General features: G+C 34.3%; 2 protein-coding genes across 7 annotated transcripts in view; one reads left to right on the top strand and one right to left on the bottom strand.

The window, feature by feature from the left end:
• Positions 1-2,357: 2,357 nt before the first annotated feature.
• On the top strand, positions 2,358-4,809 carry NO66 (Nucleolar protein 66). The gene has a single exon (XM_053748428.2). It carries the CDS (start codon positions 3,050-3,052, stop codon positions 4,778-4,780), a length of 1,731 nt encoding a protein of 576 aa, XP_053604403.1. The 5' UTR covers positions 2,358-3,049; the 3' UTR covers positions 4,781-4,809.
• A 267-nt stretch (positions 4,810-5,076) lies between these two features.
• Positions 5,077-14,052, bottom strand: part of LOC128671704 (proteoglycan 4-like) — a 20,465-nt gene continuing 11,489 nt past the window's right edge. For 2 of the 6 annotated variants that reach the window (XM_053748420.1, XM_053748426.1), the window contains exons 6-9: positions 12,435-12,532; positions 11,718-11,894; positions 9,687-9,804; positions 5,077-9,127 (exon numbers count right to left, since the gene is read on the bottom strand). In XM_053748420.1, coding sequence (XP_053604395.1) covers positions 9,042-9,127; positions 9,687-9,804; positions 11,718-11,894; positions 12,435-12,532 — 479 coding nt within the window. In that variant the 3' untranslated portion in view covers positions 5,077-9,041. The remainder of the gene's footprint in view (positions 9,128-9,686; positions 9,805-11,717; positions 11,895-12,434; positions 12,533-14,052) is intronic. The other 4 variants (XM_053748422.2, XM_053748421.1, XM_053748423.2 and 1 more) reach the window with 4 other exon arrangements.

Genomic DNA, 14,052 nt, shown 5'->3' with positions numbered 1-14,052 from the left:
TAACATAAACAAGTGTCATCGATGTGTCCCCCTATCAACCTTATAATATTGATTAAATAGGTATTATTTAATTTTCAACTTTTTAAAATGTTAAACTTTTAAAATAACATAAAATAAGTGTAGGTACCTAAATAAAGCCAACAAATTTAACTGACCTCGCGTTAAGTCAGTAAAAGCTGCTAGCGTGCGATCCATAGCCATTTTTTTTATGATCATTACAAGCCGATGTTTGTCTGTCTGTGATCAAATCTTGCAAGTTAAACTTCAACTAGGTACTACCGCCTTTGTCCTACAGGGTTGCAATTTTCCACATCGCATCCGTTTCAATGACAATGAATTATTGTGATAAGACCCACACCCAGTGCACCCAGGATTGGCTCTAATTAGAAGAGATTAAAGAGGATTGAGGAGGGAACTCTTCAACAGTTTACGAACGGACGTGTTTTTTTTTTGTTAAATGAGATATATTTGATACCATTAAAAACATGTGGTAAAAATGACAGTTTTGTAAAAAATACTTGTAACGGTTCGAGTCTGGCATTTAGTTAAGTTCACTGCTAGGCACATCAAATACCTTGTTTCATACCTACCTAATTGTGCATATCGAAGTATCAGGACATACTTACATATCCATTGTATTAAACAACGATAAAATAACCTATTATTGGCATCATTATATCATTGTATTGTTGTTTTATAAATTGGCCTGGTGGGAATTGATTTAATGAAATAATTTATTTTTAATTCCTTGATTGGCTGATTGGAATCTCGGGCTTTCGGGCTGAAAGTAATAAAAAAATATAAACGTAGTATGACAATTTGTCACGATGACAAATTGATGACACGACCGCACGACTGAAAAAATTATGACATGAAGCGTTCACAAATGTATGTAGGTACCTAACTAATAATTTTAGTTTTATATTACCTAATAAGTTTATCCTTAGCCATTATCCCATCTTACAAAATTTGAATATAAATTATAAAGCGTCAACAATACGTTTGTGTCATAACAACATCACGCTATCATTCTATATATTAATTAAATAAGAAAGTATTCTGTTGTTTGACTTAAAATATAATATATTCAAGGATCTGAACGCTCGTGGCCGATTGCTGTTACGTGAGGTGCGTGTGCTCACGTATGTGGTGTGAGTGAGTGACACGATCACTGAGTGAGAGAGAGCGTGACTACAATTACAACAATATAATCTATTTTGAGGTGGCTTTAGATTCCGTTATTATTATATTAATAATAATTTCTTTAGGTGCGGGTGCGATATATGCACCATCAATATTACAAAATAGGTTAGTAATTATTCAAATCTTGAAAGCGCTACACATTATTTAGATTTAGAAAGGGCCCCACAATCACTCGTACATACCGAACCAAACGGTGTCATCGAAACGAGGTTATCTATGTGAGAGTCTGTAGTACAATATATAAGAGCGTTTCATTTTATTGGGATTCAGTAGCTGCTTCCGAGGCTCTGGAACAGCCACTGGGCAATACGAAAACTGTGGCCGCACCGGTTTTCTCGTGTCATTGTCACTGTTTTTGCATTCAAGGTTAACTCGCGCGACAGCAAGAAATGGCGGTTCACAACATTTCTTCAGAGCAATTTGAGAGTATGCTGTCTGTGTTAACTTCAGCACAACGTGAGTCATTCCTTTCAACCGTACTAGCATATCACGGAGCCAGAGATAGTGCGATTATACAAACATTTCTAAACTGTACTTCGATTTATAAATCTTTAGAGAAAGTTAACGATACAGATATGTTAACAAAAATGTCTGACCTATTAAAATCAGATGCGGCTATCTGGTGGAATGGAAATAAAGATCAAATCAAAACATGGATTGATTTTGAAGCAGCAATAAAATTAAAATTTTTGAAAAAACTCCCTCATGAAATTTATCAAGAAATATTTAAGAGACAAGAAGTAAACGAATCTACGGAATACTACGTAACTAAAAAAAGAGCTTTGTTTTCTCAATTACCAGACACATATAAAGAAAACGTTCAAATAGATATAATTTATTGTTTTCTAAATGCTCAAATAAAAGAAAAAATTGCGAGAGAATCAATTCAAACGTTCGAGGGATTAATTATGGCGGCTGCAGAATTCGAACAAGACCCATCCTTTCAAAAACGAAAAAGAAAACGTTGTAACTTCTGCAGGTTTACAGGACACACTGTCGAAGATTGTATGAAACGTGCGAAATTTTTAGAAGAAAGCAGACAAACAAACACGCACGGCTACGGATTACTTAATACTGATCCAACGAATACGATAGTGACCAAAGTATTTAGAAAAGACGTCGGCACGCAAATGCCACATCCATCTGATCCTCAGTAGTCTTGATTCCGGTCAGCTTTCAAGACGAGATCTTGTGTAGTGACCAGTGATCAAGTGTCAACGTAAACATAGTAGAACTATATTTTATAGTTAGTAGGTACTCCGTACCTACTAATTCCATGGTTACTTACATAAGTTAGTTTCATTAGAACAAAAGAAAGTTGTCTAGTCGACAGTGGTCGTTTGTAACGAAACACTTTAGCTTTCACTGTACCTACCTTAATTTATTGCTTGTAGTATTGTATACAAGTTTTATTAAACGATTGGCCTCATGTACGAACATATTTTTTGTCATCAGACATGGGGATCGGGAGGAAGGTTTTGGGCAGCTCTGTACTTACATTAGGGCGCCATTCCAAATTATGTATCAAGTTTTTGCCATCATTACAAAAAAAATTGGGCATTGATGAGTGGAATGTTTGTTTTTGACATTAAGAGATCGTAAGTAATGGCAACACTTGATTACACTTGACAGTGTCAGTAAGTTTGTTGAAGTAAAAATTAACCTCAAAATAGTTGTTAACCTCAAATGTTGCGATCGTAAATCGTACTTGCATTGCAAACTGCATTCCACAGAACGTTTTTTTTTTCATATATTGTTTTATGTGATCACAATAAACATACATAATTATCCATATAGGAAGCACCCTTAAAGTTTGTTAAATTACCTAGAAATTCACGTGTTTATAATGAATTCACCGGTATCTGCTTTTGCTGTTTACAATAACGATAAGAAAACGAAGAAACAAGATAAGAAGAAGCCACCAAAAAATGTTTCCTCACCAAAATTATCTAAAGAATTATCAAACGATGTTATGAAAAAACTAGCTCAAAAAGTCAAACAAAAGAAAGGTAAAGATAACAAAAATATTGCAAAGAAGAAGCTTCATAAGAAGAAAAAGAAAGAAATTGTCCAACGCAGTGGAAACTTGATTAAAGAATTAACAAGGAAACATAGCATTTCTGAAAGTGATGATGTTCCAGCATTAATAAGTCTAGCTTCTGAACCTAAATGTGTTGAAGAAAATGAGCATTGCTCAGATAATGTCAGTTTCGAGTTCACCCCTGTGGAAACAGATAGTGTTGAAGACGGCCTGAAAATCTTCAAGTGGATGATAGCACCATATGACCCAAATGTTTTCCTGAACCGTGTTTGGGAAAAGAAACCTCTCCATATAGCTAGAAATAAGTCAAAGTATTATCGAGAATTAATTTCAACACCTATCATTGATAAGATGCTACGTAATGACAATATCCAATTTACAAAAAATATTGACATCACTTCTTATGTTGATGGTAAGAGAGAGACCCATAATCCAGAGGGAAGAGCCCATCCTTACATTGTTTGGGATTATTATATGAATGGATGCAGTATTCGACTTTTAAATCCTCAAACATACATGCAGAAACTCCATTTGTTAAATGCTACACTTCAGGAGTTTTTCAATTCATTTGTTGGTGCCAATGCATACTTAACACCACCGGACAGCCAAGGATTTGCCCCACATTATGATGACATTGAAGCTTTTATCTTGCAATCTGAAGGTAAAAAACATTGGAGAGTATACAAACCTAGAACCGATGAGGAAGTGTTACCAAGAGTATCATCAAAAAATTTTGACCAAGATGAAATAGGGGAGCCAATTTTAGAGGTGACTTTGGAAGCTGGAGATATGCTGTACCTCCCTAGAGGATATATTCATCAAGGAGTGACTATAGAAGGAGAACATTCGCTTCATGTAACAGTCAGTATGTATCAAAAGCACTCTTGGGCAGATTTATTTGAAAAAATGATTCCGGCGGCTCTACAACTTGCAATAACTGAGAATGTTGATTTCCGGAAAGGATTACCTTTCGATATTTATGATAACTTTGGTCTAGTCAATTCAGATGTGAACACACCTCGGAGGAAAGAAATTGAGGTTCTTGTGAAATCACTTTTTGATAAAATTAAAGAAAAATTACCAATTGATGAAGCTGTTGATCAGATGAATAAAAATTACCAACATGATGCATTGCCACCCGTGTTGAGCGATCTAGAAAAGGCTGTCACTGTTTATAGTGACAATGATGTTGTAATGAAAGATGGTAGAGTTATAAATAGAGTTGAAATAGGGCTTGATACAAAAATACGATTGTTACGCAAGAATATATTGAGAATGGTTTCTGAAGACCGTATACGATTGTACTACTATGTTGAGAATTCTTTAGAATATCATGGAAGTGAGTTGCCTTACCTTGAAATAGAAGAGGAATGTGCACCAGCGATAGAAACCTTGATAACTTCATACCCCCAATATGTGTCTGTGGAGAATCTAGAGGCCCCAAATGATTCAGATAAACTACAAATAGCCGAAGCCTTATGGTCCAGAGGACTGATTATGTCAGAGTACCCATTAGAAACTGTAGATGATGATTAAGAATAAATGTTAATGAACTGTTTGTAAAATTTATTTTACTTTTCACCTTATAATGCTAAAGGGGCGTCTATAACGCCATATTTTTAATAAATTCAAATTTATTAGTACAAATTCATTGTATTTCAAAGATACAAATCAGTTTAAACTTAAGTACAGTTTTCTTTTAATTTTCAACTTTGTTTTAATAGCGTTTTAAAGCCTCCACATCATTTATTGGACGCCTTACTAAAGTAATTCCATTGTCCTACTAATTATAGTGGATTATATTTTATTGTGTAAGCAAGTAAAACGCAAAGTTCTCTTAAATTATTATATTTAATTCTGAATTGCATATAAATTTGTGGACTTTCTGTTACAATAGTACTCTTGAATGATATCTTTTGTATAAAACGCTAAAATATGTTTTACAACTATTGTACCAGATGGTCGTGTCACAAGCATTCGCTCCACATAGACACATTATAAACAGAAAATACACACACAATAATTTATATCTAAGCTTATTCTCTTCAAAAATTAACCTACTGTTAAAAATACCACCTAACTTTAGGTACTTAAAGTGTCTAATGTTTTCACTCACACACTCACACTGTATCCAACAGCTAATGGGAAACAAAACAACAAAATGCAGGGCCACCAAGTACGCCTAATAAACAACCTTAAAACATAGTCAATAGTCACAAGTGATGTAACAAACCAATAGAAATAATATCGAAAGATAAGATCTCACGGGAGATGGTCCATTCGTTTACATGATTGATACACAAATATTAAACAAGAAGTGAATAAATTCTGTCTTCTTTATAAAAACATCAATATAACACAAAAAGAAACTGTATTTGCATCGTGTCACCTGTATTTGACATTATAGATATCATCTCATCACATATAACACAAAATTTATGTAACACTGCGTAGAAATTATTTTTTCTAATAAGAGTAAATAGATATCATTTATTTATAAGTTTCATGAACTCTCTAGGGCAGTGAACATTTTTAACATCTGGTATTCTCTGTACAGGATTTTACAGCATTCACAATGAAATTTTGGTCCAGACCGGCAAACACGATTTTATTACTTTGCAATTCAAACTTGACAATTTACGATAACCTAGGGCAACACTACAATATCCTATTAGAAATAAACACCGATCATATCAAAATATATTTTTATGTGAAGCCAAAATGTCCCAATGATAATATTAAATTCTTTGTACTGATATAAGATACCATCGCATTGCCTAGCCGAATTACTATCGAATAGTAGAATTTTATCATTACCTTACAAATCAAAGTCTATAATCTATTGCCTATCGTTGCCAGAGGTCGTGAGCCCTCACTAACTCTAAGAACCGGCCGCAGCCTCCTACTTCGTCTAAGGAGTATTCCCAAACATTCCAATTTGAGTGAAGTTATTACTTTTCTAGCATTTTCTTATAAAACGCAAATCTTTTTCAAGAAAATAATTCCAAACTTATACAAATAATATTAATGCGTTAAAAATTCATTAACTACTCTTAAATACAAAACCTCCCACGATGAACGAGTGGGTCACTCCATAAACCGAAAATTACAAAATTGTTAACATTTTTTTACTTTGTTAATTGTAAATATTTACAGTAATCGTTAGACTCCTTAAATTTAATAGTTACGTTAGTAAGTTAACCTTTTATATTCATTTAAATCCCTCCATGATAAATTACACGGGAAATCGACATGTCCAGATAAGTCTATTTTTATGGAATATCATTGGATGTTATAATTTACATCAATGCGATTATTTTAACATCGATTTCGTTTCGAATATAGCTTCTTATATTTGAAATTGATACAAAGCGGGTATTGGATTCCGTAACTACACTACACCTACGATTGTTAAGGCGGAAATTCACCCATTGAGAAAACTCGTGGGTACGATTATAGATTCCATAGGAACCCTAAAAACAATTTTACACTCGCAAGTTCTTCACTCTAATTCTATCACATCGGAAAAACTATCATCACGACTATTGCAACTTTTTAAAACATAAGAAATTCGCCGTTATAGTCGTGACGTATGTACTAGTATTTAGCTGCAGTTTTTTCAAAATAAGTTTAACAGAATATAATTCGTTTGAAAGTATCAAGACATGTATAGACTGCGCCACAAAGTCCCGCGTCAATATTTTGAACTAATAACAAATCAGCCAGATTGTCGTTGTCACCGATAGTAGCGCCGCGCCTGTGGGAATTCTTTTATGACGCAGAATACACCAATGGAGGCTACATAACGAACGCACATGCGCACAACACTAATGTCAAAATCTTATTCGAAAACAGAAATTATCGACAGCAGCGCGATGATTGGTTGACATTAAACATTAGGACATTCCCATTACATTTAGATATTTTTACATGTAGCACAAAATGCGAGTGTAAAATAAGCCTTCATAGAGGAATATCCTCCAATGACATATTACGGAATCCATGACAATTTTCGATATATTTTTACAACAACAGTGTACTACTTAGTATGCAACAGAATTCCGACTCTTAATTACCCCAAAATAACTTAAAACCACAGGTAATAAAAATAAGAAAAAGATGATTATGCTGATTGATCCGTATATAAAAATAAATACTAAAATTGGCTTTAGTCGTGGCACTAACGTGGTGTGGTCGTTAATACTTTAGCAGACACTCGACGAGACACGAAATAAGTTTTATTCTTTTAACTGCTATAGCAGTACAGTGTCCGTCAAAGTGATTAGTTGAAATGGAGCTCCCACTACCGCATTGAAAAAGTATGTGTATGTTGCTGTAAATGGGTGCGTATTTCAACTAAGACGAACTGTATATACGTTTATGGGTATCTGTTTATACCACACAATATAGAATTATGCTATACTATCATCAATTTATTTCCAGTCATAAAATGTGAGAAACAAATCACATACGTTGACGTTATCTTTGTTTAAAATTATTATTCAGGGGTTATTCATCCACAATAATAGCCCTGGTATTCCACTAATCAAATTATTTGTCTAAATATTGCTACATTTTTAGTAACGTTATATGAAAGAAGTACAATTTGATAAGTGTTAACACTGCCCTGATAATATAAATCATACAACACTCGCGTACTTCCCAGGCAATCCATTATCTGTGCCAGCAGTTAGGAAGACTACATATATTTCTCTTATATCCGCCTTAAATCCTCCATTTAACTAACTCGCCTGCATATAGAACTTTCTATATTACAAAAGAGTCTAGATTTATTTACCTACCAATTGCTAAATTAGACAAAAAAAGAGGTTTTATCAACATATACCAAAATAAACGTTTATATACGAAGACAATTATTCTTGGATTAAAGTACCTTATGGTCGATTTTTCTGTTATATTTTTGTAATCTGCTACTCAGAAACTATTCAGATCAATATAAATGCAGACGCAAATACCGTCCGTATGGTATTTAGCCGCGGAACGTGATATAATATTTAATATGTCTATAATTTACACAACATCTATGAAAATTGGCAATCTAAGGAAATTACTGTCCCACAGACATAAAACTGTACAGACTTGATATTTATGAAAACAGCGTGGAATATTTACCGCCATCTAGTGGCTAGTAGTGTGTAGTGTAACACAAAATGATCAAACCAGTGTGTAGGCTTCCTCTAGATGTTTTCCTTCACCGGATGAAGTGGTTGTCTATGAAAACATACATGAGTCAAATTGAATGATTTTGCCATTTTTTAACAGTTAAACGAATATTTTAAACCTACTATAGATAGATATATTTCTTAATCTCTCCTCCCCATATTTGACATTAAAAATTGAACACATATTTGAACTGAAATAGGCTTAAAACCTTTTTTTTCCGAATAATATTGTTAAGTCTTAATTAATGCCTATACTAGCAATATAGTGTTTTAAGAGAAACTGAGGTCTTTTATGAAAAGACTGCGCGCTTCGGAATTCGGTATTAGACATAGTTTTTAAATTTTTGACTTCAATAAGTGATGTATGTATATCATTAAAGTTACAGAATTTTTAATTAATTTACTCTTTTTTATTTGACCTATGAATTTACTGCTAGCTTTCGGAATTCACCTCAAACATCAAATACAACTTCATAAAATTAATAAATTTATATCAAATATCAATCTGTACATGTGTATGTCTGTCACCAGCGTTAGTGGCCACGACTAACGTAGTCAAGTACAAGCCGTGTGTGTTTGCAATGTGGGCAGTGTCTCTATAACGGAACACTGTATTATTTCTTGGCGGGGGGCTTCCGCGGCGTACGAGTGGCCTTGCCCGTCGACGTCGAGGGCGTGGGGACTATCGCTTTGCTTTCTGCTAGAAAAAAAAAACATCTGTTTATGTGTTGCATTGTGAACTAACACATTAACCGCTACACAGTGGTCAGTATATTCACAAAGATGGACAATGAATCGAAAATGCATATTTTATATAAAAAAAAATGTTTTTGTACAGAACTTCTAAAGCTGACACTTCTGCTAATGCTAACTGATGATATAACATTTTTCAAAAAATGACTTCTTCACGTACAAAAATTGTATGGAATAAAAGAGGAAATAAACTGACAGGTGTCAATTGTCATCAATTAAATTGGAGCCACTTCTTATTTGAGAGCTATATTCTTATCGGTGGAGTATTCACCACACCTCTCTATCCTCGGCTTTACTTTAATATTTTTCAGTTGATTCACTTAATTTCACTCTCCCTCGATCTCTCTGGACCTCTTCCTTTCACATGACCTTCAAATACTGACTTTTTCTCTTGTCTCCGCACGTTCCGGTTGCGTCCAGGGTTGTGAGGCTGGCAAGCCCAATGTAAAAAATAGTCTACTTTAGTGTATTATAGAGGTTTATATATTATAATAAAGGTTCCTCACCAGCCGTGGATCTTCTTCCCTTCCTCGCGGGAGTAGTGACCGCGGGCGTCTCCTTCTTAACGGGAGTCCTTTTTGGCGTGCTCTTGGCTTTAGCCTTCTCCGTGACCGCCGTCGCCGTCTGAGGAAGGCTGATTCTTAGCGAGGAAGTGGTGAACGTGAACAAAGTTGTGTGACAGTGCGATAAATTTTCTTGAAAGATGTAATTTGAAGTTTCTACTATTTTATACTAGTACAGAGAGTAGTGATGCTGACCGTTACCTTAAATACGATACTTGCATAGAAAGGTGACGGTAATCGTAATATCAAAATGCACTTTAAAAAGTATTGTGGAAATTAAAAAAAAAAAATTTTTTTAAAGGTTACATGTTTTCATATTTAATTACGAAATGGCCTTTTTAAAAGCTGTATTTTTTGACTCTGTTTGCTTCTCAGTGATACTTTTTGCCATCATTCAAGTATATTTATTGCACTACCATATACTACTAATTAAACTAAAGCACACACCATTCTTTACTATGATTGATTGTTTTTTATAAATTTAGATGTGAAATCTATGATTTGTCCTTATGTTACATTTGAATTTGGATACATTTAATTTTATATATTAATTGATATTGGAAGAAATTCTCTTGTTATAACACACATTGGCGTTGGAAAATGGAAAATAGCACGACATTAGCTTAAAATTATCGTAACGTGAGAGAAACAAATTCATATACATAAGTACTTAGTATATTATATTAAGGTTTTGTTATAACTGAAGTCAAATTTACTAAATTGTATAAAAATTTGGATACTGGCATCCATACTTGCTGTTTTCCTCAAAATATAAGGATCCGTGCACACCAACTGCGTATACGCAACACGATTGTGCGTTAAACTTCCATAGAATCGTGATACATACGCATTGGGTGTGCACGAGCCTTAATCATGCAAAAAGAGCATGCAGAAGTAAAATTAGTTCGATAAATTCGCAAACGATAGAAGAACTGAGGCGAATCGATATATATGAATGTAAACAAATATATAAATGTAACACAAAAAGCAAGCGATGGAAATGAATGAACATGAAATCTAACTTTTATCAAGGAATTTAAAACGTTAGTAATAATAGTTCTAGTAAAATTCACTGATATTATTTTCGGAACAAAGTTTGAAGTTTTTTAACCACTTTCCAATAGATACATTAAAATAAACTACTGAAAAATTATATTTGCATAAAGGGCATATGTTAGTTGCATTTTTAAACATGCACCAAAATAAATTTCAAATACTTTTATTTTACCCAAAAGCAAATTTATATCATGAAAATGTAATAATTGGAATAAAAATAGTTGGCACCCAATTTTGCAATTTCCAATGTGTGGTATGACTGTGAAAAATAAAATAAAAATAATAGGTACCTCGACCAAAAACAATTCCGATAGATCTGGACCCTCAGTACAACTAGCATGCACATCGGTATATATCCAGCGGTTGGTCTATCATCATCTACATATCAGTCTTGTCTAGCTAATCATTTTTTATGGACAAACACATCTGCGCTTTGTCTGTTTAGCGTAATGTTTACTTGTAAAAAAATTCCAAAGTAAATAAAGAAATACTGATTTTGAAAATTTTATTTTTTCAACAGTTTTAACTGAAAATGCTAGCCCATGTGAGTATACATTGATTTATTAATATTGTGTTACGGTAGTTTTAGCTCCTGAAAAGTAATTTTTAATGTACGAAATTCTTGTGAAAAAAGTTGACGTAGAATACAAACTACTTATGCTTTTTATCAAAGTTTACTTAAAATATTTTCATAGATAGACACTTGCCAATCTAGGGCCATGCAATTTCAGTACACTTCTAACGACAAACGCCGAATACAAAGTAAAACATTTAACAAGAAATTCCAAAACGCGCTAAACAGACGTATCGCCGTCCCGCTCGCGCGCATACAAATCGCGACCGAGAGAGCGAAAGCGTAGAACACACACACCTTCAGTCGAACATGAATGTAAATGGTTGGTGATTGCTGATACGTACATTTCTATATATCCGCTGTACTATGCCTACCTTGCCTGTGGTCGCCACAGAGGGCGTGGTACCTGCCGGTTTCCGCTTAGTCTGCGGCGGCGTCGCCGTGGATTTGGATTTCCGCGCGCTTTTCGGACTGCGCTTGGGCGTCGTTCGCGCCTTTTTTACAGGCGTCGGACTTCCCTTCTGGAAGGGAAGATTTATTTTAGAACATAGAATTAACATTAAAAGTCCGTACGACAGCTTTGCGACACGGTAAACATATAAGTATATATAGGACAAATCACACAGATTGAGTTAGCCCCAAAGTAAGTTCGAAACTTGTGTTATGGGATAACTAACTCAACAATACTATATATTATAACATATATAGATAAACATCCAAGACCCGGGCCAATGAGAAAAAGATCATTACCCGACCGGGGTCGAACCCGGGATATCTCGGTTCAAAGACAAGCACTTTACCACTGCGTCACCGAAGTCGTCAAACGATTGTTTGAAATTATAACGCATACATGTATGCGTTGAAATTCCATACAATTTTGCTTTGGAATGATTTTGATGAAATTTGGTACAGAGACAGACGAAACCTTCAGGAGTAATATAGGCTAACCCGAACAAAGCCGGGATGGACCTCTAGTGTAAAATAAAATTGTGTAACTATGTATAAGAAACGTTTATCAATAAAACTATTTTTCTTTAAATAAAGTGTACAAGTAAGCTTACAGCAGTCTCATCAGCGGCGTCCTTCCTTGGCGAGGCTTTGGAACCGCGCTTGCGCTTCTTGTCCAGCTGCGACTCGTCTGTGTATAGCGACAAATCCACTACAGACAGACAGACAGAACCGTTAACCCGAGCCCTCATGCGCAGCTAACACACCGCATCAAATCGCAAGCAACATTTGACAAACTCATCTGACTTTTAAAACTGGCTAGTTCCAAAAAAAAGTATTGTTTTTTTAAAATGGCTAAATTTATCCGATTGTGTAATATCAACCGTATGTCAAGTACGAAATGGCACGCTTTACACGACGAAAATAACAACGAATTTATAAAAATTTTGGATAGTTTGATGTGTTGTTCGTGTACTTTTTCTAGATTAATGATAATTTAAACAGCACTTGGCTAATGAACATAAACATTTTATAAAAATAGAAATTGTTTAAAAACATAATTACGCAATATTATGTTTATTTTATTGACAGTGATGCCATCAAGAAAGTCAGATAAGTTTGCGTGTAAAGCTATCACAAATAAACAAAAGAGTAGAAAAATTTCACAGAAACAAATCTTTCACACGTTCCTGTCTGTGGTTTCAACGTGACATTTTTTTTCTATAAAAAAACACTGTTACCTATATACTGTTTTTTTTTTAATCTTTCTACTCTTTTGTATTCCTCTGAAATACACAAAAATATAGTAGTAAATACAATAGCTTTCTTTTTTAATTTGTACTTTTCAAACTTGAGCTACCTGATTATCTATTATTGGCAAAGAATTGTGTGGTGCGTCAAACTGTGGTCTACCATCGACTCTCCCGCAACCAACGCACATGATTTACGTGCATATCAAAACTTGCAATACATGTCAAATATTGTGTTAAACTATTAACCCTTGCGACCCAGTCCGTTGCTTTGAGGCCGTAGTGCGTCTTTGTCATCTGTTATCGACAGAATTTTCAATGAGATGCAGCGAACCAATTAAAATATAGTATTGTGATGCGATTGCAATCACACCGTAAAGTGGTTCCTTATGTCTCACTTTGAAAACTTATCTATTAGTTACTCTATTGTGTATATATTCGACTTTTCTTTCGGCATTTTTTCTCAGCAGTGGTCGTTCCGAAATGCCAGTAGTTTGTAGCTTGTGAGAAATAACTATTTAAGTAATATAAAAATTGACGTGAAAAGTGCCTGTGAAGGTCTAATTTCTGAATAAATTATTTGTATTTGAATTTATTTTTTGCAGTTAGTATGTACGTATATTTTCACTGTTATATTTTATTCGTTTATCTGTACACTTTATTTCACTCTCATGTATCACACCTGCACCAATTTGTGTACAGTCAACAGCACATCAACCTACCCAAATTCATTGCAAACTCGCCGCTATTACCGCGTTCATGCAGGGTAACTTGATGTGCTGTTGACTGTACCGCTTTCTGAGTAAGTGAGTTGTGGCCTATTTGAATTGCTGCAACACACACATTCATTGGAATATCTGTGTATTTATGGATATTTTGCATGTAGGTGCCTTCTTATTGTTTTGTTTTTTAAATATATTATGTGTGTGTCTGTGGCGTTTTAAATAAATATATTCCTTGTATTGTAACTTTTGACGGTGGA

The sequence above is a fragment of the Plodia interpunctella genome, chromosome 8 (assembly GCF_027563975.2).
Source record: "Plodia interpunctella isolate USDA-ARS_2022_Savannah chromosome 8, ilPloInte3.2, whole genome shotgun sequence".
Lineage (NCBI taxonomy): Eukaryota > Metazoa > Arthropoda > Insecta > Lepidoptera > Pyralidae > Plodia > Plodia interpunctella.
This window is presented reverse-complemented; position numbering and strand designations above follow the sequence as displayed.